Source organism: Schistocerca cancellata, chromosome 2, assembly GCF_023864275.1.
Source record: "Schistocerca cancellata isolate TAMUIC-IGC-003103 chromosome 2, iqSchCanc2.1, whole genome shotgun sequence".
Lineage (NCBI taxonomy): Eukaryota > Metazoa > Arthropoda > Insecta > Orthoptera > Acrididae > Schistocerca > Schistocerca cancellata.
Window position 1 is genome coordinate 670769110 of NC_064627.1, and position 24342 is coordinate 670793451.

The 24342-nt window shown below is 42.3% G+C and overlaps 1 protein-coding gene across 2 annotated transcripts in view; it reads left to right on the forward strand.

The window, feature by feature from the left end:
* The window catches only part of LOC126162385 (protein dimmed-like), a 284020-nt gene extending 259926 nt beyond the window's left edge, over positions 1 to 24094 (forward strand). Inside the window, exons 2-5 of one of the 2 annotated variants that reach the window (XM_049918859.1) lie at positions 3675 to 3859; positions 10260 to 10513; positions 14902 to 15038; positions 22962 to 24094. In XM_049918859.1, coding sequence (XP_049774816.1) covers positions 3679 to 3859; positions 10260 to 10513; positions 14902 to 15038; positions 22962 to 23091 — 702 coding nt within the window. In that variant the 5' untranslated portion in view covers positions 3675 to 3678 and the 3' untranslated portion in view covers positions 23092 to 24094. The remainder of the gene's footprint in view (positions 1 to 3674; positions 3860 to 10259; positions 10514 to 14901; positions 15039 to 22961) is intronic. The other variant, XM_049918860.1, reaches the window with a different exon arrangement.
* Positions 24095 to 24342: the final 248 nt, after the last annotated feature.

Genomic DNA, 24342 nt, shown 5'->3' on the forward strand with positions numbered 1-24342 from the left:
AGAAGTCTGCACACATCCTCAGGAAACGATTTCCACGGCCACGGCTAGGCCTGTAAACAAATACCCACTCTCGTGTCAACAAGAGACAGCCACAGTCACGGCAGTACACGGCAATCAAAACTCGAGGACACGGGCCAAGCGACGCTGGCTCGCAAAAGGATCACGTGCTTAAGTCCCACGTCGACCATAGACGTGCGTTTTAAATGTGTCGTTTGTGTGAGATCTGAACAATAACGAACACACTCGTACCATAAGTGGCATTCGAATATTTGCTATGTTCCCTAAAAACGTTGACTGTAGTTCGTAGAGTACATTATATTGGAACATAAGTTGTTAAAGGGTGACGGAATGGACGATCTCCGGGTCCTAATTAAAAATAATAATAGGGAGGACAAATAAGAGAGTAGTGATTTACCACCAGAAGGACACTCTTATTCATTGGTCTGAAGATGAGCACGGTTGTGGTCGAAACCGGTCACCGCAATAAATAATTTGTGATCAAGACTGTTTTTGATAGTAAATATTTTTAAAAATAAGAGTTTTTTTTGCCTATCGAATTAAGAAAAGGATACGGTGGGAAGGTAATGGACGTTGTCAGGTGATGTAGCATAACGCATCAGCGAAATGCGAATTTCGCAGCGTTATCCGCAAGAACAAATGGCTCAAATGGCTCTGAGCGCTATAGGACTTAACTTCTAAGGTCATCAGTCCGCTAGAACTTAGAACTACTTAAACCTAACTAACCTAAGGACATGACACACATCCATGCCCGAGGCAGGATTCGAACCTGCGACCGTAGCGGTCGCGCGGTTCCAGATTGTAGCGCCTAGAGCCGCTCGGCCACCTCGGTCGGCCGCAAGAACAGAATCATCGTCTAACAGTTAAGAGACATAAGATCCAGCCAGAGTCTCCGCTGCGACTTCAGGTCGTCTGGAAGTAAGTACACAAAATTCTCATTGTGAAGCAACATTTTCTGCTCGTCGCATTCTAACACTAAGACACTTTACTTGAAGACGCTAATGTAGACTTAATGTTACCTAGCGGCCCTCACTCTGGTCTGCCTAATCTGGAGAGAAGTGTCTGTTGGCTTTAAACTTCCTTGCAACATGTAAACTCCTCCGTGTCCTCCTCGGTCATTGTCAAGAGTTTCTGCGTACGCCGTCAGTGACCAATGTTTCAAAGAGATCAAATGAAAATGGAAATGCAGTGTGGCGAGGGTCGGGTAGACCGTTCGCCTCGTGCAAGTCTTTCGAGTTGACGCCACTTCGGCGACTTTCGTATCGATGGAGATGAATTTATGATGACAAGGACAACACAACACCCAGTCCCTGAGCGGAGAAAATCTCCGACCCTGCCGGGAATCGAACCCGGGCCGGTAGGTATGACATTCCGTCGCTCTGACCACTCAGCTACCAGGGGCGAACAAAGAGATCAAATTAAAGTATATGGTTCCAGAGACATTTTCAAGACTCAAACATATAGGACGTTCACATAAAGAATGAAGTGACGAATGAAAATTTGTACCACAGCCAGGATTTGAACCCGGGTTTCCTGCTCTCTAGGCAGACGCACTAATCACTACGCCACCCTGGCTCAGTGGCTTTGCAGAATGGCACGGATTGCTCCAGCACGACTCCCTTTTCTATCCAAATTCCCATTCACGCCTCAGCCCAGAGTGGCGTAGTGGTTAGTGCATGTGCCTAGTGAACAAGAGGCCCCAGTTCGAATCCCAGTCTTGGTATAAATTTCCATTTGTCGCTTCAGTGTGCATATGTGCATTTCAAAGAAATGTTTGAAAGTGAATGTGTGTATACAAATGGGGCGCCGTCATTGTGCTTATGAGTGCAGGTGTCATAGCTATAGCCGGCCGGAGTGACCGAGCGGTTCTAGGCGCTTCAGTCTGGCACTGCGCGACCGCTACGGTCGCAGGTTCGAATCCTGCCTCGGGCATGGATGTGTGTGATATTAGGTTAGTTAGGTTTAAGTAGTTCTAAGACTAGGGGACTGATGACGTCAGATGTTAAGTCCCATAGTCCTTACAGCCATTTGAACCACTTTTTGTCATAGCTATAAAATTAATGTCACTAACACCATTAATACAGGTTGACACTAGTATGGGTGCATATCACAGACGTTTTCTTTAATTTTATGTAGGAAGTCACCCGTCCTGGCTTCACACTAAATATCTACGGCTGAATGACTTGTCTGGCGTATCGGTTATAAATTTTATACACAAAGCTCTCTAATGGATCAGTCGGTCTATTAGTGAAAACCGCATCAAAATCTCTACAGTATTTCCCGAGATTGGGCTTCACGCACAGACAGAAAAATATGATGGGGGGACTTCATTATACGTATGGATAAGTAGTGATAGGTGTGTACAGATTCTGGTCAAGCTTCACTGCTCTCTGAAGTTGCGGCGAATCTCCTGTAGCTGACCAGCTCGTAGTTCCAGTCATTGCCACAAGATGTCTCTCCAAACGCCAATTAAAATAGAAAGAAATGAAAATACACATACTGCACAGTGACGAAACGTCGGCATGTCATCTTGCAATGTTGTTTGTTATTCACTGAACGCAACTGATTGTCACAATCGTCAGTGGAGAAGATGCAGCTAGCTGCTAGGTAGACAGACCATGACTCCTATGAACGCAGTGCTCTGTGGCGTACGACAGCCACGATTTGAACCTGGGTTTCCTGCTCTCTAGGCAGACGCACTAATCACTACGCCACCCTGGCACAGTGGCTTTGCAGAATGGCACGGACTGCCCCAACGCGACACCCTTTTCTATCCAAATTCCCATTCACGCCTCAGCCCAGAGTGGCGTAGTGGTTAGTGCATGTGCCTAGAGAGCAGGAGACCACAGTTCGAATCCCAGTGTTGGTATAAATTTCCATTTGTAGCTTCAGTCTGCATATGTGCATTTCAAAGAAATGTTTGAAAGTGAATGTGTATATACAAATGGGGTGCCGTCATTGTGCAGTGTGTTATTCAGTGAATAGCATGCACGGTTTCTATTTGCCACATCATTGACAGTTCCTATACTGAGCACCTGCAATGAGTGTTAAAAACATAAGGAGATGTTCCATCCACTGATGTGTGTCTGTTTCCTGTATGTCTTGTAGCTATCGTGCAGTTGTCTTGTGGGTTTCCATTCACAATGCATTAGACAACCCATATTTTATTGCAGTGTGCAGATTTATTGTCATATTCCAAATAATGAGGCTGAAAATATTACGATTACTATATAAAGGGTAAGCACTTCCAGTCTTTCAGAAGACCACTGAGCAAAAACTGCAAGACATACGGAATGAGGGTACATGCAGTGGGTAGAGCATCTCTGCAGTTTCGAGTTCAGTGAATAGCATGCACGATTTCTATTTGCCACATTATTGACTGCTATACTGAGCACCTGTAATGTGAGTTAAAAACATGGATAGATGTTCCATCCACTGATGTGTGTCTGTTGCCTGTATGTCTTGTAGCTAGCGTGCAGTTGTCTTCTGGAAACATGGAAGTACTTACGAATAACACTCCGTCAGTAACATCAGCAGGACTTGCAACAGTATAATCTGTCTGCTCTCTTGCCGATGTGGCTGAACACTGTCTAAGTTTAGCGTGATGAATCGTCCTAGACGTCAGAGACTGACGGTCGCTTTTCTCCGGCCCACAGCAGCATGCGGTCAGGGGAGGTGTTCGCCTGTTCGCCGGACGACGCGGCGGACTGCGACAGCGTCGGCGTCGACGTGGGCGGCGCCGTCTGGCCGGACGACGATGAGGAGCTGGAGCTGGACGTCGAGCTGGAGGTGGACGACGCCTCCATGGAGTCCGGCGGCAAGCGCGGCAAGATGCGCCAAGGTGAGACTCGCGCCACCACTCTGCCCAAGGACAACTGATCTGTTATTGTTATTTCGTTTGAACCCCAAAACAGCACCTACAAGCATCGGATAGCTCCTCCTTCTTCTGTCTTTCGAATAGTTGACAGCTCTCCACTTTGATCTATTAGAATCTAATTTCGTCATTTCAGAATAATCGGAAACTTCTGCTTTACATATACGAGAAGCTCGCCAGATCGTGAAAGCCCAAGAGATGTCTACTTACTGGCTGGCCGCCGTGTTATCCTCCGCCTTGTGATGTCATGTGGATGCGGTGTGGAGGCGCCATGTTGTCAGCACTTCGCTCTCCCGGTCGATTCGTAGACTTTCCAGACCGTAGAGCCGCTACTGCTCGGTCATGTAGCTCATCAGTTGACATCACGAGGCTGCGGACACCCCGTAGCTGTCCTTCGACCAAGAAAAGAATCCTTGGCAGTGCCAGGAATCGAACCCGGGTCCTCCGCATGGCAGCCATCTACGCTGACAACTCAGCTATGGAGGCGGACTGCATTACGTACAGCTTGCTTTCGAGACGTCAGTCGCGCTCTATCTCGGGTTATCTTCTCTTATAATGTTCCTTCCAGATGATTTTGGAGGAACTGGTTGTGTTGTATTAGGTGATCAATCCACTAGTGTCCACTTCGCTGTTGTTCTCCTAAACGACCTGTCTTCCCCAATTATTTGCAGAATTTCCTAGTTTATGATTTTATCTGTTCACTTTACCTTTAACAGGCGTCTCCAGCACCATATCTCGAACACTTCAAGAGATTTCGTCTCATTGTTACCTACTGTACATGTTCCACAGCCGTATCATCCTATCCTCCAAAAGCAGCTCGTCCCACCTCTTTCTTCCCTTCAGTTCTCACGTTTTTCTTTCATTGACAGACATTGCTTTCCTTCTTTAATTCCTTGCTTTATGCCTGCTTTGCTTTTATTGTTCTTTTAAGTCCTCTAATTTTAACACTCATGTCTTCTGGTTTCTTCTAGCACGTGACTATTTCTACCTTTTATTGTTTAACTCCCATGTTGTACGCATCCATTAGTACTGTGTCCATAACTTGTAACACTCTTTGGAGATTTGTTTCATCTGGAGCTATCACCGCTATGACATCCGCAAATCTATTCTTTCTCCATTTATTCTGATACCTGTACAGCGTTATTTGCACTCGTGTGTTGCCATATTCTGTGCAGATGTTGAATAGAAATGGGGACAGATTGCGTCCTTGTGCAACGCCCTTAGGTATTTTAATTTCTTTTTGTGTATTTCTTCCGTTTATCATCGCCGTTTGTTCTTTGCGTGGATCTCGTTACCTGTCCAGAACTCCCTTCTGTCAGTTGTTTGCTCGTGAACAAATGAGTCTACCTTATGTCTGTAAGCAGTCTGAGCAGCTGCCGGTGGGTCAACAGACATTTCCGTCATACCCTTTTAGGTGTTATGTAATCGTTTGGTCTTTCGGTTATCACTTATGAAGTGGCCGAATTTATTGGCTAATTGTCAGTCATCCGTTCATGTCACATGACCGTAAAATTTCAGACGTCTTTTCCTTTCAATGGAAATATCGCGTGATGGAACATGGGTCAACTGAGTTTTGTGTAAATCCATCTTGGGTCCGAATAATTTCCTCAAAATCTGGAAGGGAGCGTTGGGGATAGGGGTGCGAGCGGGGGAGGGGGCCAGGTCGTCTTCTAATGTGGAAATATGTAAATTGTTCCTGTGATCTAACGTAAATTAATTATACCCTCCAAAATAATGAATTACGAATTCAATGGCTACTAAATGGAACATGAATCACAACTAATTTTTTATTCCGTTAAATTGTCTCGCAAAACATGTGGCAAGCAATAACAATATGTAAGAAACCTTGGTACATAAACTTCCCAGAAAAGTTTGCTCAAAAACAGCCATTGATAACACCTTGATTCAGGATTATGGAGACAAACAGCTGTAATGATGACAGTTCATGTCTTCTCAGGTTGCAAAAAATATAGGTATTCGGAAGAAACGAAAAACCGAAGCCATTGCACCGAATGTGTTCTCTACAACCAATATCGCCCTAAACAATCGAAGATTAAAAATTCTTCCTTTTGAACCTGAACCGTGACATCCGCAGTACGGTTTCACATAGTTTTTTTCTGAAATGTAAAGCCTGTCGTCTGCCACGAAAGCACATGGTGGAGCCTTTGTTCTCCAGGTAAGTATTCAGCTTGTGACAAGTTCACTTTCTTTAAATTAATTCACTTATGGTTCCGTTCTTCAAAGCACCTCCATCTGAAATTCTTCCTCGGCAGCCAATATTTGGGTAAAAACTTTGTAGCAGCCATCAACTACAGCGATCAGCACAATCGTAATCACCCGTTTGTAATTGTAAAATTTGCTCAGACTAACGACATAGCACTGCAAGACTATATGCTTTCCATCAACAGCTCCCACACCATGGGGGAAGTAAATCACCTGTGTGAACACACATCCTTCTTCACGTCAGTCGTTTTCAGTTACCGGCATCTGAAAAAAAAGCAGTCTGATTTCATGTTTTGAAGATTTGACAATGAGAGGAGTGTGGGGGAAGGGAAAATTTCTGGCCCTTCTACTACACCGTATCTTTCACAGAAAAAAATTAGGCGAATGGATGGGAAGTAAGATAACTACAGTGTCAGTTCCTAACTGCTCAAGAAAATTTTGCAAAAGAAGGAAGACAAGGTATTGATGAATCCATACCCTGTGGTCAGTGTGCGGCATGCATGCGAAGGAAAATGCCACAAATGCAGAGGGCAATGAAGAAACTAAAAGTGACCCACCTCTCACTTCAAGCAAAATTAGACTTCTACAAGAGTACGGAATCGTCAACGTGTGGTTGTGTCAACGGCATCAACAATTAGTGTTGATTCCCCTGTTAAATTCGTAAGCAACAGATATACTGACGACACAGACCAAGAAGTCGTGCTTTTTGATGATGTATGTTCAGTTCTTGACATAAAATGAATGAAAAATCGGTAAAATACGTATTTAACTATATTTTTGATTTAGGAACCTTTTCATAATCCTTCAAGACTTCCACTAGTGACCAAAAAACTCCAGGTATTATTTGAGATATAGCCTGCTTGAAAATGCGAAATAAATACGCAAGGCTCTGAAATAAATCTCCCGTAGCCAAAAAATCAAGAATAAATGCGTCTTTGGTTGACTGTAACTGCTTTCGTGAAAGTTGTAACTTTTTTAAAACAAATTTGCTACCACATCTTCCAGAATGTCAAAATCGTCGGATGGATGATTTCCGAGTGAAGTTACGGGCACCAGAGCCGTGTTCCATATTCCGCTCCCGTTGCAGGTTATTCCCATCAGTTCTTCAGTGATATATTTTCGTCCACCAACGACGACGACGCCTTTCTTTTCGTTTGCATGAACTTTCGAGTATTAATAGTGCAACACTACATATCAGTACTGTTTCCTTTCACCATACATAATGGTGCCGGCAATGCCAATGGACTACGATAATTGTTTGTCGCCATTGTGGGAAGAGACTTTAACAAGAAATGAAAATGCAAATACTGTTGCGAAACACCGTAGAAAACACCTTTCCAACAGAAAGAGTGTCAGTGTTCACGCATGTTGGGACTGGCTTTACAGTTTCGTGAGCGTAGCTCGTCAGCTGTAAAGGTGGCCAAATGGTCATACCAGACACTGGACTCGCGATGGGAAGGACGGCGTCTCGAATCCTGCTCAGGTCATCCAGATGTAGGTCATCTGCGATTTCTTCCCTGAATAGTTGTAGGTGAATTCCAGGATGTTTCCTCTGAAATGACACTGTCGATTTTCCGTACCATCCTTTTCCAATCTGAGCTTGTGATCCATCTCTAAAGGCCTCATCGTCGATGGGACGTTAAACTCCAATCTCCTTCCTTCATCCACAAACGTGCGCTCTGCTTCCTTGCGAATGGTCGAAAACAGATACAGTGAAAAAAATGTGCATAACTTCTGTAGCGATTACAGCATTCTGTCTCTGAAGTATCGCCAGCTACTATTATGTCCACAGTTGAATGGCGTGCGAGTCACGTACCATCCATTTTCCATACATCTCATATGTGTCAACAGAAGATTGTTCCTTTCCAACAATAAAATGACTTAACGCCTCAGGTTTTTATGTTGGCATCGGAGGTAAAGTGGTGACTGAGAAATGGCTGTTTACTTTGTGTAGCACGCACTCGCCGATCTTGTGGCTAGGTCACAAGAAGGGACGGACGCATGTTGGTGCTCACTGGCAAAGGTCCGAGAATTTATCACGCACACTCTGTACACACGCTAATCAGTTTCTGTGTCGGCCGGTCAGTGCTGCGGCACGGAAGAAAGCAGTTCGTTAGCAGCCGAGGAACTTCGGTGAAATGCCTTGTCCTTTACTTTTGTTGCAATGTAATTTAGTTTGTGCAGCCTCTGCAGGAGGAATTATACTGCTCTTTACGCGAACCTTCCGCACATTTATGGAAGACAACCTTAATTATTAAATTGTAATAACACACTGCTGAAGAGAGTGAAAGAGACTAGTAATTACACACATCATGATATCATAACCGCAACAGATACTCTGCAAATGTTCTTGTTATCTTAAGAGCCGTTCTGTGTTTAATTATATTAATTTTATCGTCCCTGACGACTAGCTTTATGAGGATTACTCAAAATTCACGCATTTTCTAACGTTAAAAATTCGATATCATTTGTTTCTTTCACGATTTTATGGCCCTTTATTTTTACAGGTTTTTGATATTCCCTTAAGTGGTCATTCTTGTAAAACACTCGCCAGAGCGGTTCTTGAGTACTGTTCGCCAGTATGGAGTCTTGAAGACTTGAATAAAAGAAAATTCACGAGCAGGGTTAAAGTTCCAAGATCTTACATTCCACGGATGTAAATATATTGTTTTCTCTCACATGTATTTCATTGATATTCATCATGACAGGGATACTCAGTCGGGCTTACATAAAGGCGCACCAATAGGGATTCTTCCCGCGGACTCCTGTGGAATGTAATTCAAAGGAGGTCAAACGATATCGATACATATCCGCTGCCTCGTGTTGTGGACTTGTATAGTACCGATTTAGGTGGGAGACTAATAACCATGCTGTTGAATCCCTCGGAAAGCCCGATCATCATCTGATTTATATGCAGGAAAAGTCGGGTGAAATAGCGAATATAACCTTAAAACCTGTTGTTGGGGACTGGAAGGATCATATGGCACAGACTTCTTACAACTGTGTAACTTGAAGCAAAATATATTATTTTAATGTTATGTACTAAAATGCGATGTTAGAAAAAAAATTCAGATAAGATGACGAACAAGGTCAGCTAACATGACGAACTAAGGCAAAGATTCACTTAAACAAGAGGCTACAAGGGATAAGCAAATGAAAATGAGATAGATGGAGGAAAGTAAATAAACTCTTTATAATTTCAAAAGTAACCGCCATTGCTGCTAATACATTTACCTCCCTGTGAGACAAGACGGTCAATGCCTTCATGGAAACATGTTTGCGGTTTCCTGCGTTACCATGATGGTATCCATTTTGCACCCCTTCGTCCAAAGCAAATCAACGGCCCCAAATGTCTTTTTCAGGGCCCCAAAAATATGGAAATCTCATGGGGAGAGATCAAGACTATATGGAGGGTGTTACAGGGCACTTCAGAGATACTTCTTCAGCGTATAACTGCGCACGCTTTCCTGGTCAGAGTCAGTTGATATAAAAGTTTTCTGAGTATGGTCGCCGCGTCATAATGTAATAAAAAAACCGACTGTAATGGAGAAGCCAACTTTGACAAATAGACACAGAGAAAGGGCACTGTAACCATGGTCGAAACGCTGGTTTCTCCACTACAGTTTGTTACATTACGAAGCGGTACCGTAACTAGAAAACTTGTACGTCTTCTGTAGCGTAGTCGAAACAACCGTGGAAACGTGGGACTGTTTTGAACGTTCTTTACGAATATCAAACTAAAATACTTACTGTTATACGTTATCCCTTGCGAAGTACGTCAAAAACTCACATACAGTGGGCTTCAACACTTTTGCTTACGAAAAAATATACAAATTGCAGGATGAAATGTTTGGTCCTGACACATACGGCTAGTCGCTAAAGCTCCGTGATGATGTAAACACTGTCCGTCCACCTAACGTCATGTTCGTGACTTATCAAATTCGGCATCTCATCCTCTTCGACATCTTACACGACATTCCCCTACTCGGATGTGGCTGTGAGAACGGTACAGTTGGTTCAGTAACTTGTTAATGATTTTCATCAGTTTGAGATAGTACTTATTAAGCGTATGAGTTTATATGCAACCTGTACTTTTCATAACATGGCTTAAAAGTTGCAAACTGAAGTGCAAATTTTTCCGCAGATTCGTGGGACAGCTCCGGATCGGAAGGGGGCCCCTCGTCCCGCAAGCAGACACCTCGGCCCCGTCGCAAGGGCAGCCTCGGCAGCAGCGGAGGCGGCGGGGGCGGCGGTGGTGGCGGCGGCGGCGGCGGGGGCGGCGCAGGTGGCGGCCGGCGGCGCAAGTCGGGCATTTCCGCCAGGGAACGTAACCTGCGCAGGCTCGAAAGCAACGAGCGAGAGCGCATGCGCATGCACTCGCTCAACGATGCATTCGAGGTGAGTGGCTGAGCGACGTGGCTTGTGGGCAAGTCGTTTAAAGACTTAACTGCCATGAGGCAATGAGTGAGTAAGAATACATGTTCTTAATCGAGTTGCAATTCGCTTCCCACACAAGGAATGACTTGCTTATCAACCAGGTCCGTTCTAATTGATCACAGTGACGTCACAAAAGTGAAGTAGCGTTGAATCTGGGTTCGATGGGAGAGGGTGTGTAGACAGTAACGCGACGAGGCATTTCATAAAACGTCTTCAAAATATTGTCCTGAAAACCGCTCTACCATTCGGCATGTGGCAGTATACTGCCGTGGCGTTCCAACCACATGTGGCCATAATGAAATCCTTTAATTTTGCAGTAGAGAATGCGCTATTATGAAACTTCATGGCAGATTAAAATTGTTTTTCGACCAAGCCCACTGCTTAATCAAAAAAAAAAAAAAAATGGTTCAAATGGCTCTGAGCACTATGGGACTTAACATCTATGGTCATCAGTCCCCTAGAACTTAGAACTACTTAAACCTAACTAACCTAAGGACAGCACACAACACCCAGTCATCACGAAGCAGAGAAAATCCCTGACCCCGCCGGGAATCGAACCCGGGAACCCGGGCGTGCACTGCTTGTTTTTGACTTTTTATTTACCTTTGAGTTCATCTTTCCAACTTACAGAGCCGCCTTTGCGCAAGTTATTAAATAAATTAAAATGCAAATTTCATTGACATTAACTATAACATTTAAATAAGTACAATGGTCAAAAAGTCCGGTAATCAAAATAAAAGCACACACACACACACAAACTGCCGACTTTTCACACCGTTTTAATTTGGCAGTGAGCTCCAGAGGCAGCTGGTCAGAGACACAGTCTCTTCAGGAATTAATGACCCAAATATTTTGTGCCTTTTGGGCATCCAGTCCTTCACACTGGAAGATTAAATGTGACGCAGTTTCGTCTCCCGCACCACATAGTCTGCATTTAGGGGCTTCTTTCTCTATACCCATTGTGTGCATGCTTTTCCTGAAGTTTCCATGGTAAGTCATTAGATCTATCATAACTTTAATCTGTCTTTTCTATTCAGGCCCAAGCTTCCTACTTTTTGGTTTTCTGTTTCCAATTTACTACATACTACCTCGTGATCCAGCCACGTAGTTCGGATTTACCATCGGCTTAGTGACTGTTAAGACAGGTTCCGGTCCAATAAATTGAGTCATCGCCCATGCAGTGGCCACCCTGCGTAAATGATGATGCAAGTAAACATCGGGCTGTTCACGACTGTCCTGTATTAAAGTGTAAATTTGTCTGTACTCTCTCATAGACTGACCACATACGACATGGTTGATGACGATTCGTCAGCCAATGAAAACGTTAAGCTGTGAGACTCCATTTATTATATTCAAAATAGTATCCTTTTTGTTGGCACTAGCTTCATACTTCCCCTTTTCTCTTGTCTTCATTAACAACACACACACACACACACACACACACACACACAAACACACGAATCTTCCTGACAAATTAAAATTGTGTGCCGGCTTGACACATACCCCTAATCCTACCCATCAGTAAGAATTTTCTTATCAACTGAGTTATCCGGACACGATGAACTGCTTGGTTCGCGTCCCGGCCCGACACACAGTTTTAATCTGTCAGTAAGTTTCAAAAGAGCGCACATTCCGCTGTAGAGGGAAAGATTCCTTCTGGAACTTAATCTGGGTAACCGAAACTAAAATATAACATTCAAATTTAGCAGACGACAAGCTTCCATTCAGTGTTGTTGTTGTTGCTGAGGTCTTCAATCCGAAGACTGGTTTGCTGCAGCCCTCTTTGCTATTCAATCCTGTGCAAAGTTATTCGTCTCTGGAAACTACTGCAACCTTCCTTCTGTATCTCTTTACTGTATTCAGTTCTTGGTCTCCCTGTACGATTTTCCCCCACACTTCCCTCCAATACTTAACTGGTGGTACCTTTGTAATCTTACCGTTCCACACATAACTATTAAAATTCTCTGCCTTTGCACAAATTTTGAAAGCTTCGAGAGGGGTAATATATACAAAAGAATAACTTTTTAGTTATCTTCATAATCTCGTTGTTGTTGTTGTTGGCTCAAAGTCATATCTAGGGGTACATTCTTGCAGCTGAAATTTCGATTTTGTAGGTTCTTGATGACTAAATAACTGATGAAGATGTGCCTGTATTATTCTTGAACTTTTATTCCAAAGAGTTTACAAAGCAAAAGAGTTTACAAACTTTCTTTACCAAAGAAGATTCTTCACCAAATTATATCATTATTTTATAAATCAGAAATAAATTTAATAATTAGAGTTAGATTGTACAATTAAAATATGAATTTCAAGTATACCAGAAATCTCGTAATTTCAAATATTTTTAAAAGAAGAGTAATTTTAACTGTTAGTACATATCGATTGTAAAACATTAATTTCTTTTTTATATATTTTAGCCTGAAATATAATACAAGGTATACAAATTCATATGAATTCTTTTCATCTACATCCATACTCCGCAAGTCACCTATCCACTTTTAATGAAACACCTGAGATAATTTTAACCTATGCAACAATCGATAGTATGCATGGTGTCGGTTATCTCTATAAAAAAAAAGATAATGTTAGAAGAGGATGTTTCATTATACCTTGATGTCCCAGAATTTGCCCTACCAACTGATCCCTTGTTTTAGTCAAGTTGTGCTACAAATTTCTTTTCTCCACAATTCTGTTCAGTATTTCCTCTTCTAGTTACGTGAACCTTCCTCTGTAGCTCCAGATTTCAAAAGCTTCTATTCTCTTATTGTCTAAACTGTTTATCGTCCATGTACCACTTTCATATATGGCTAAACTCCATGCAAGTCCTGCTCCTCCTGCCACCGAAGTTCACTAATTCCCACTACATCTAACGTCAACCTGTCCACTTCTATTTTTCAATTTTCTAATCTGCCTACCCGATTAAGTTTTCTAACATTCCATGCTCTGATCCGTGGAACGCCAGTTATGTTTCTCCAGATGACGACATCCTCCTGAGTTGTCCACGCCCGGAGATACGAATGGGGGACTAACGTGTCTCCGGAATACTTTGCCCAAGAGGATGCCATCATCATTTAACAATACCGTACAGCTCTATGCCCATGGGAAAAATTATGGCTGTAGTTTCCCCTTGCTTTCAACCGTTCGCAGTACCAACACAGCAAGGCTATTTTGTGTGATGTTACAAGACCAGATCAGTCAATCACCCAGTATGTTGCCCCTGCTACTATTGAAAAGACTGCTGTACCTCTTCAGGAACCACACGTTTGTCTGGCCTCTCAGCAGATACCCACTCCGTTGTGGTTGCACCTGCGGTGCGTCTATCTGTATCGTTGAGGCAGGCAGGCAACTTCACCAACGGGAAGATATACTGTTCTTGGTCAGTACAAACAAGACTTTTTTTTTTGTAATTTGGGAGACTGAATCCAAAGGATACTTTCCACCCAACAACTGAGTATGAGGTTTACCACTGTATTCACTTCTAATGTTATCGACAACGGGCGGAAGCGTAGTTGCGATAGATACGAAATGTGTGCAGTCGGTGGTCTACTGCATTTACCGAATGGAGAAACATATGACCCTGATTTAAACTCGCCTCTGTACACCAGTATACAATCCATCGTTGTACTTCCTGCGTCGACCAAGTTCGCTATTGTCTTCAACACGTTTTAGCATTAACGCCTCAGCTTCCGCAACGCTGCTGCATTTATGGTAATAGTGCTGTAACTGAGCGAGTTGGCGCTGTGGTTAGTACACTGGACTCGTATTCGGGAGGAAGACGGTTCAAACCCGCGTCCGGCCATCCAGATGTAGGTCTCCCGTGATATTCCATAAAGCGTTTCAGGCAAATCCAGGAATGGTTCCTTTGAAATGGCGCGACCAATTACCTACCCCACACCTCCCTAATGCGAGTTTGTGTTCTGTCTCTAATTACCCCGGGCCGGCCGGGGTGGCCGCGCGGTTCTAGGCGCTACAGTCTGGAACCGCGTGACCGTTACGGTCGCAGGTTCGAATCCTGCCTCGGGCATGGATGTGTGTGACGTCCTTAGGTTAGTTAGGTTTAAGTAGTTCTAAGTTCTAGGGGACTGATGACCTCAGATGTTAAGTCCCATACATAGTGCTCAGAGCCATTTGAACCATTTAATTACCCCGTTGTCGACGGGACATTAAACACTAATCTCCGCGTCCTCTTACGAAAAATATCTGATTATAATTAACTTTTTCTTTAATTTTCATTTTAGTATATGATTCTTCTTTAAATGTTGTTGAGTTTGCTAATTAATCTAATAGTGTTGTGATACCACTGCTTTTTGCGGCTACTTTGGAAACTAATCCTGTAACACTGTTTTCAGCAATTACGGGAAGTCATACCACACGTAAAGATGGAGAGGAAATTATCGAAGATTGAAACGCTGACCTTAGCCAAAAACTACATAATGGCGTTAACTAACGTCATCTGCGAGATGCGGGGCGAGGAGAAACCTTACACGTAAGTAGAATCAAACTCAAATCCAGTAAATCACCATGTGCCAGCATTAGATGACAAAGTTACGGCCAAATGCCTACTCTAATATTTAGAATGAAAAGTATTTATTGGACTTCTGCAATATTAGGAACTTGACGACAAGTGTTGCTTTCTATAACCATTGTTCTAATAAAACTGAATTTTACACGAAATTCAGTCTCTCCCACTAGACAAAATGCTTGTGGCGGATCTCAAAGATCGGCCACTCCCTGTTCCTTCTCTAGATGTTCTTCCCCCTGAGTATCTACCTTATGAATGCATCGATGAAGTTTGATCATTCTAAAGTTAATTTAACTTATTGTTGTATTTTTCAAACAACAATATATGATCAGCGAACCTGCACGTAGTTTAACTATTGCTGGTTAAATTTATTTACTAATAGCTCAGTAATCTCTATCTACTTATTACAAACTCAATTGAAGAAACTAATTATTCTAGATATATATGATCTATCTAGCGAGCAGTTCACAGATAGTATCCTCAGCAAACATTACGAAGTTCTAAAAGCACTAACATGCTCCTTACCCTCTGCATCTCCCAGCTGAATGCGTCTTTCACTGCACCGTGCACGCTACGTGTGGGCGTTAATTGTCGTGCAATATATCGACAATGCTTCCTTCATGTTTACGTGCAGTCTTACTCAAAGGCATTAATAGTTCCCCGAATCATATAAATTGTCTGTGGCCTCTCTACCACCATTTTGGAGAATCCCAGTCTTTGAGCGCAGAACTTGCTCGTACCTACAGGTTTATGCCGTTATCATCGCCTGCCATACTGTAGTTCGTCAAAAGTTTCCGGTCGATCTGTACGTTATCAAGGTTCATTTACATATCTCTGATTATGTCATTAGCTGCTACTGTAAAAGAAGCAGAGAAGTATCAGACTGACACAATACAATTAACCAGATGATCCCCACATCTCCTTCTCCTTCTTAACTTTCGCCTTTGTCTTGGAGACCATATGTATGCTCTCTCTGCATTCCTTTACCGATCATTTCTGTTCCTTGCTTTCGTGGCCCATTCTACTAGGCCCATTGCGTCCGTTTCCTTGTTGATACCACCCTTTCATTTTGTCCGTACCCGTCTTCGGCACTTTCTGTCCTCCACGGATCCTAAGAATGCTACACACGGTGGTCTTTCCTCTTCCGTCCTAATTAAGTGTCCCATCCACAGAAATCTACTTTCCTTCATCCTTTGGCTCATATCAGCTTGTAAGTACAGCTCTGCCAGTTCCTGGTTTTGCCGGCAGGGGTGGCCGTGCGATTCTAGGCGCTACAGTCTGGAACCGCACGACCGCCTCCTGCCTCGGGCATGGATGTGAGTGATGTCCTTAGTTAGGTTTAAGTAGTTCTAAGTTCTAGGGGACTGATGGTTCAAAATGGTTCAAATGGCTCTGAGCACTATGGGACTTAACATCTGTGGTCATCAGTCCCCTAGAACTTAGAACTACTTAAACCTAACTAACCTAAAGACATTACACACATCCATGCCCGAGGCAGGATTCGAACCTGTGACCGTAGCAGTCCCGCCGTTCCGGACTGCAGCGCCTAGAACCGCAAGACCACCGCGGCCGGCTGGGACTGATGACCTCAGAATTTAAGTCCCACAGTGCTCAGAGCCATTTGAACCAAGTTCCTGGTTTTATTGTTCCCCTCCAGTCCTGTGACTGGGGGTCCATGTTAGGGGCCAAGTATTTTCCTTAATATCTTTCTCTTGAAGACTAGCGGTTTTTGTTCGTCTGCTTTCCTTGATGTAGATGTTTCAGACCCATACCGAACTACTAGCAGAATTACAATCTGATGTGGTGGGTTTTTAAAACTTTTCAAAACGTCGCTTCTGCATAGCACATCCTGTAAACCAAAACATGCCCTATTTGCCGCTGTGATCATTGCCTTAATCTAAGTTTCCATTCTATTCTGTTCGCCAAAGGTGCTTCCCAAATATTTAAATATGTCTCCTCTTTTAAAAGATAATTCATCAGCTCTCAATGATCCCCACATAACCAGAATTATTGCTTCCTTCACATAATTTAAGAATTGTGCAGCAGTCTCTCATTGTTTTGTTCCTTCGAATAGTAATAAAAATTCGTGACAAGTTTCTTATGTTAAAATTGTGAAGGCACATTTACTGTGTATGTTCTGCAAGAAATTGAAGTATTTTACCATCCATCAAGTGTCACTTTCTCTCTGCTTTCAAAACAGATATCTGTACTCCTTCAAATTGTGTATTATCTTTCTGAACATGTGACTACAACATACTCTTGAGAAAAGTAGTTTTAAATATTTGGAGTACTTGTATCTAGACAGTGAGTGACAATATATACTCTGGTAGACAATGTATCATTTTATATACTATATGTAAATATGTAGGTATATATTTAGAGTGAGATGAAGGTACCATAGCAAGTGTTAGTACAAGTTTATTCTGAAGAATTACTTTGATAGTACATTTTTCATTTTTATCATCGTTAATGGCATGTACAACGTTCGTCTAAAAGATTACGGGACTAATTGTATTCCTGGCGCATAAGCGACGTCAGCGCAGTAACTATGAAGACAGCTTGCACTAACAACTGTAAACAACAGTTGTGTGAAGTTTTAAACAGTTCCGACGGATGGCAGAGCCATAGTGAACCATCAAAATGGAGTCTACAGAAGACACTCGTTACAAGCAACGTGCTGTAACTGAACTCACAGGTACGGAGACTTTCTATTATCAATACCACAAAGTGCAGTATGAGTCTCTGATAGGTCGTCAAGACTAAAGAAGTTGCGATAGCGCCGTGAGCGTAAAAACAAAAAGCGATGAACATTGTCTTCACCTGCGATTTGTCATTCGCAACATGCTCAGTTTTGGTAAACCATCAGAAATCCGCTCTGCACTTTGTCGTATTGATAACACCAAGTCTCGTCACCTGTGAATACAATTGCAGCACGTTGCTTGCAACGTGTGTCTTCCGTAGACAACATTTTGATGGTTCACTACGGCAATGCCACGTGTCGGAATTGTTTGAAACTTGGCACATCTATTATTTAAAGTTGTTAGTTCATGCTGGAACAATAGTTACTGGACAGACTTCGTTGATATATCAGGAATAAAATCACTCTCGGAACACTTTGGACAGCCGCTGCTTGAGCCAACTCCCCCACTTTATTCAAGAGGGTCTGCATTTTTTGTGACAGTTGTTTGTATGAATTACACATGTTTATTTGGAAACGACACACCAAAGCTGCCACCGTTGTTTGATCTAGTTCTGAAACAGATCAGTATTCCGTCCCCAAAAATTAGAACATCTGCTATTATAAATTCATGTTGGCATAGAATCATGATTTTGCGCTGTAGTGACGTTTTGTGCCGTCCCCCCTCCCCCTCCCCTATGTTGTAGTTAAGCAGAAAATCGAACTATGAGAATCTTTTTCCAGCGCGTTCAGACAGCTGCTGTCAACATCCATGTCTTCATACAAATCTACACAGTGCGCATGGAGGATTGCACAGATGTCATCGATTTTCCGTTATATTCCATTTGCGTAGTGATGGAGGAAAAATGATTGTCTATATGTGTCTGTACACGCCCTAATCTTTTTATATTATTTTCATTATACACTACACCAGATATACAGTACAACAGTAGTAGTATAATGGTCATACAATCTTCTTCGAATAATGATTCTCTAAATTCATCCAGCAGGCCTTCACTGAACTGTCTTCCAAGGATTCTCGTTGGAGTTCTTTAAGCATTTCTGTTACTCTTACATATAAATTATGCTTTATTGTATAGATCAGAGAAAATTTGTCTATTGCAGCTAAATGTTTTAATTATGAATATCAAACATCTTTCGCCTATTCATGCTAGTTACCCCCAGTGTTCTATAATGCAAATAAACACATTTTGACAATAGATACGTAGTAATTCTTAGCAGCTCACTTAAACCTAACTATTTCTATTTATAGCTACATAGTTGTTTTTTTTTCACTTACATTCATTTTATATTTTTCTCTTGCATCTATGTCTTATTGCGAGTACTATATGTAGATAATACGAGATTCTTTCTATTGCAATGTCACATTTCAAAATTTTCTGTACATAACCTGCACTGCAGCACACTGCACATATTCTTGCTCATTTACTTTAGGGCTGACTAAGGAATCTGGGAGCTGTAGAGGATGAGAGTAGAGTGGGGTGTTGGAGTGGCTATAGGGAGAGAGTCTGGGGCACCGTGTGTGAGTGTGTGTGTGTGTGTGTGTGTGTGTGTGTGTGTGTGTGTATGAGTACCACATTCTTATCGTAAATTGTGAATAAGTGGAATACTCTTCTTCTATTATCGCTCTTTTGGTCAGTCAAAGTATTTTCATTTTTATTTATTGCCTTCTGTATGAAATATTCTTCCTGTAGAGCAGCCCCTTCGTTTTACTGTTATGGCAAGACTACCACGTCTGTTTTTATCCCGTTGTAGCGCTGGTGGTTTTCTTTTATTAGATTTTCTTAATGTATGAAGTGAGTCCATTCACTTTTCAACAACCTTGTACGTTATTTGTACCCTATATTAAAAGTTCTTACAATCATCCCAATGTATTTAGAGTTGCAGCTATTACATGTTAGTTCACATATTCCTGAAAATTTTTATTTATCTCCCTGTTCTGTCACAGTTCCTAATTTCACTTGTGTTGTTCTATTTGTCTTGAAAATTATGTTAATTTTGAGTTTTTGAAGATGTTACTAATCTTGTGTATAAGTTGGTTGTAGTGTGTTATCTTGATGTGCTATTTTATGTTTGTGTTGAGGGATGTGCTTTCTGATGTGAGTGTGCATTATGTTTTTGTGTATCTGGATTGTTTGTAATTTTCCTGACTTCTTTTTGTGTTTTGCTTTTAATGATGTGTAGTTTTTATCCTTTCATGCTATTGTTTCGTGCTATTTTGATGATCATATTTTGCTCTTTTACTTAGAGGTGTTCTGCACAATCTGTATACCACATGTCTGATGGCTGCCATTTTTTGAGAATGTGGGTGCTTTGAGTCTTGTGTAGTAAGTCTGTATCTGCTTCCTTTCGTGTTTGTCGTTAGATTTTGAGGTCGAGGGAAAAGTCTGCAAATATTAATAATATTATACTTACATATTAGCTATACCAACTTGTTAATATCCAAGCTGCATGTCTCTGAATTTGTTTGATATCTATTGTCTTGCCAACATGATAAAGGCTCCAAACACCAAAACAATGATGGTCACATTAACGTCTTGCATACGGTCTGACAGATCTTCTAAGAAGCAGCATCTGTTGCAGAATAGATACACGGAAAAGGCCATAGGTAGAAAGAAGTGGAGTAAGACGTATTTCGCTAACAGAAAGACTAGAAGTCATGGTACTCTCAACTCTGGTTAATTTAATACTTATCAAATCCCATTAAGACTTTCGTGACGTCTTTGAATGGCTACATTCCGAAACAGATGGTGGGATGTAATATAGGGTATTTATAAATTAGTAATACAAAGTTACCTTTAATTGTGAAAAAGGTAAATAACTTACAGAAATGTTTGATGCAGCACTGAATGTAGTATGTCTTCAAGTTTTAATTAGAAATTTTCAGTTGGGACTGAGCAAAAAATAAAGAACTGTAAATCTTGTTACAGCTAACAGCACAAAAAATACGATTTACCTTAGGACAGTCCCGTACATGTTCGATTATGTGACGTGGTTTCTGCTCACCTCATATCCAAACGATTGTCTTTACCATAGTTATGGTAGGTGGTTTCGTCAATGAATACAATTTTATTAAAAAAGTCATCTTCATTCTGCATTTTGTTAAACATATCTAAACAAAACTCAGCTCGTTTTTGTTCTTTCTTTTTTATTTGTCAGTTTATCTTTAAGCTTTCAACAGTTCCAGTTTTTAGGGTTTGATACCTTGCACACTTTAACGTTAGGCATATTTAATTCTAAGCTGGCTCGTCTTGTTAATTTACACGAACTACGAATGAAAGACTGCCGAACTTGTTCTACTGCTGCGTCAGAGCCTGCTGGCAGATCCTAATCCGGCGTCCTATGTGATACACAGCCAGTTTGGGTGAAACGGTTGTTGCGATTAATAGCAGTTTGTCTCTGAGGTGGTGGCAGACGATATTTAGCTCTGAATTGTCTCTCAACTGTGGGAGCGGATTTGGATTCATGAAAACATACACAACACTGCGCACACTCTGCACCGTTCGTTATATGACTCCATGATGACTATCGGAGTAACTCATTTGCTCATGCCACCTAGCGGGAACGTCGGGAACCAAGCGCGTTAGATTTGGATTCAAACTTGAAGATGTACCGCATTTTGCTGTATCAGACATCTCTGTAAGTTATTTACTCTTTTCACGGTTAAAGGTTACATTTTTGTAACTAATTTGTAAAGGCGCTATATTGTGATTTAGTGAAAAAAATACACTACTGGCCATTGAAATTGCTACACCAAGAAGAAATGCAGATGATAAACGGGTATTCATTGGACAAATATATTATACTAGAACTGACATGTGATTACATTTTCACGCGATTTGAGTGCATAGATCCTGAGAAATCAGTACCCAGAATAACCACCTCTGGCCGTAATAACGACCTTGATACGCCTGGGCATTGAGTCTAACGGAGCTTGGATGGCGTCTACAGGTACAGTTGCCCATGCAGCTTCAACACGATACCATAGTTCATCAAGAGTAGTGACTGGCGTATTGTGACGAGCCAGTTGCTCGGCCACCATTGACCACACGTTTTCAATTGTGATCTGGAGAATGTGCTGGCCAGGGCAGCAGTCGAACATTTTCTGTATCCAGAAAGGCCCGTACAGGATCTGCAACATGCGGTGGTGCATTATCCTGCTGAAATGTAGGGTTTCGCAGGGATCGAATGAAGCGTAGAGCCACGGGTCGTAACACATCTGAAATGTAACGTCCACTGTTCAAAGTGCCGTCAATGCGAGCAAGAGGTGACAGAGACGTGTAACCAATGGCACCCCATACCACCACGCCGGGTGATACGCCAGTATGGCGATGACGAATACACGCTTCCAATGTGCGTTCTCTGCGATGTCGCCAAACACGGATGCGATCATCATGATGCTGTAAACAGAACCTGGATTGATCCGAAAAAATGACGTTTTGCCATTCGTGCACCCAGGTTCGTCGTTGAGTACACAGTCGCAGGCGCTCCTGTGATTGATGCAGCGTCAAGGGTAACCACAGCCATGGTCTCCGAGCTGATAGTCCATGCTGCTGCAAACGTTGTCGAACTGTTCGTGCAGATGGTTGTTGTCTTGCAAACGGCCTCATCTGCTGACTCCGGGATCGAGACGTGGCTGCACGATCCGTTACAGTCATGCGGATAAGATGTCTGTCATCTCGACTGCTAGTGATACGAGGCCGTTGGGATCCAGCACGGCCTTCCGTATTACCCTCCTGAACCCAGTGATTCCATATTCTGCTAACAGTCATTGGATCTCGATCAACGCGAGCAGCAATGTCGCGATACGATAAACCGCAATCGCGATAGGCTACAATTCGACCTTTATCAAAGTCGGAAACGTGATGGTACGCATTTCTCCTCCTTACACGAGGCATCACAACAACGTTTCACCAGGAAAAGCCGGTCAACTGTTGTTTGTGTATGAGAAATCGGTTGGAAACTTTCCTCATGTCAGCACGTTGTAGGTGTCACCACCGGCGCCAACTTTGTGTGAATGCTCTGAGAAGCTAATCATTTGCATATCACAGCATCTTCTTGCTGTCGGTTAAATTTCGCGTCTGTAGCACGTCATCTTCGTGGTGTAGCAATTTTAATGGCCATTAGTGTACTAGTTAGTGTGCTGTAATTCGAGAAGCTTATACTTTGACAATTGCTTCTGCTTCCAGGTTCTTCGACGTCGAATGTGCCTCAAACGAGAGCACCAACGGCAACAACAGCGCGGGAGAGCCGGAAGACATGGAGCCCAACAACAACTCGCTCTACCAGGAGAACCTGGAGCCCGTGTCCGCACTCTGACGCCGCCGGCCGCGCACCGCCCCTCCACGCAGTCCATAGTTACCGGCACGCTGGCCCGGCCGCCTGCCACCGCCGCACGCACCTGCCAGTGTTGGCCCACGACCCAAGTGCCTTACTGTTAACGTGCTCATACTCAACATTCCAGCTCCAAGACTGTGGTTCACAGCAGTGCAAACATAACTAGAAGTCAGTCGTTTAAGTGGATTTCTTTTTAAGTGCTTGCATTGTGAACCGTAAACTTCTCTTCTAGAAGCAGCTGAGTGCGCGAGTGTTAAACTGTGGTGTGCTGTGTTTCGGTAGCAACGAACCTTTTTGAAGCATCAGCAGCACCAGAGGGAGTTGTGTGAATTTTCGTACTCTTTACGGAGACCTGTATCGAGGAAAATGTGCTCACAGAAACTATGCTAGAAATAAGAATAGTCTGTAGTTATTATAAGAGTGTTTAATGTTCTTTACCTACATTGGGTACATGAATATTTTTATATACGTGATACTTAATACTTGGTACATTATATTAATGACTTTGTATTAGCTCTTCTCAGCAACTCCAACATCAATTGAGTAGCTATTGTGCAATCGTGTAAGATCTACAGGGTGCGATTTGAAGGTGATGAATGAAATACTTATTACTATTCCGCTTACAAGTTAGCGGTGGAATATTGTATAAAGCAGATAAACTCGTAATTTAATATAATCCTGCCATGAGAAATGTATAGATCATAGTGTATGTGTACTTCTGTGTAAGAGATCATAGTATGCTAACCTACAAAATGTGTTATAGAAACAAGGGGAAGTCATTAACGCCCTGCTACTTGATCTGCAGATCAGTACTTTCACTTTTCAGAAATGACTAAGTGTGCAAAAAATCAAGTTACCGCAAATGCTGATGCAAAATATGTCGTCAGAAAGGCACTGTACCTTCTTCGATCACACGTAAAATCCATCCATATGTGGTGCCAAACCAAACGTGATTTTTTCTCATTAAAACTGAATTCATACAGTTTTCATGCATTGTTTATTTAGTAGTATGTGCACTTACCTAAGCTACATGAGTTCTCCGATATTATTCTGATGTTACCTATAAAAAGCTTCATCTATTTTTCTGGACACAGACCACCGACGCAGAGGTTTGAAATCCACAGAAACAGATCCATTTATTAACACTTCAAATTTACGATCTGCATGTAGCTTTTCTGCAACTTTCGAGTCGGAGCCGAGTCTCACAGGCATCGCGTTAAATTTATTATTTCC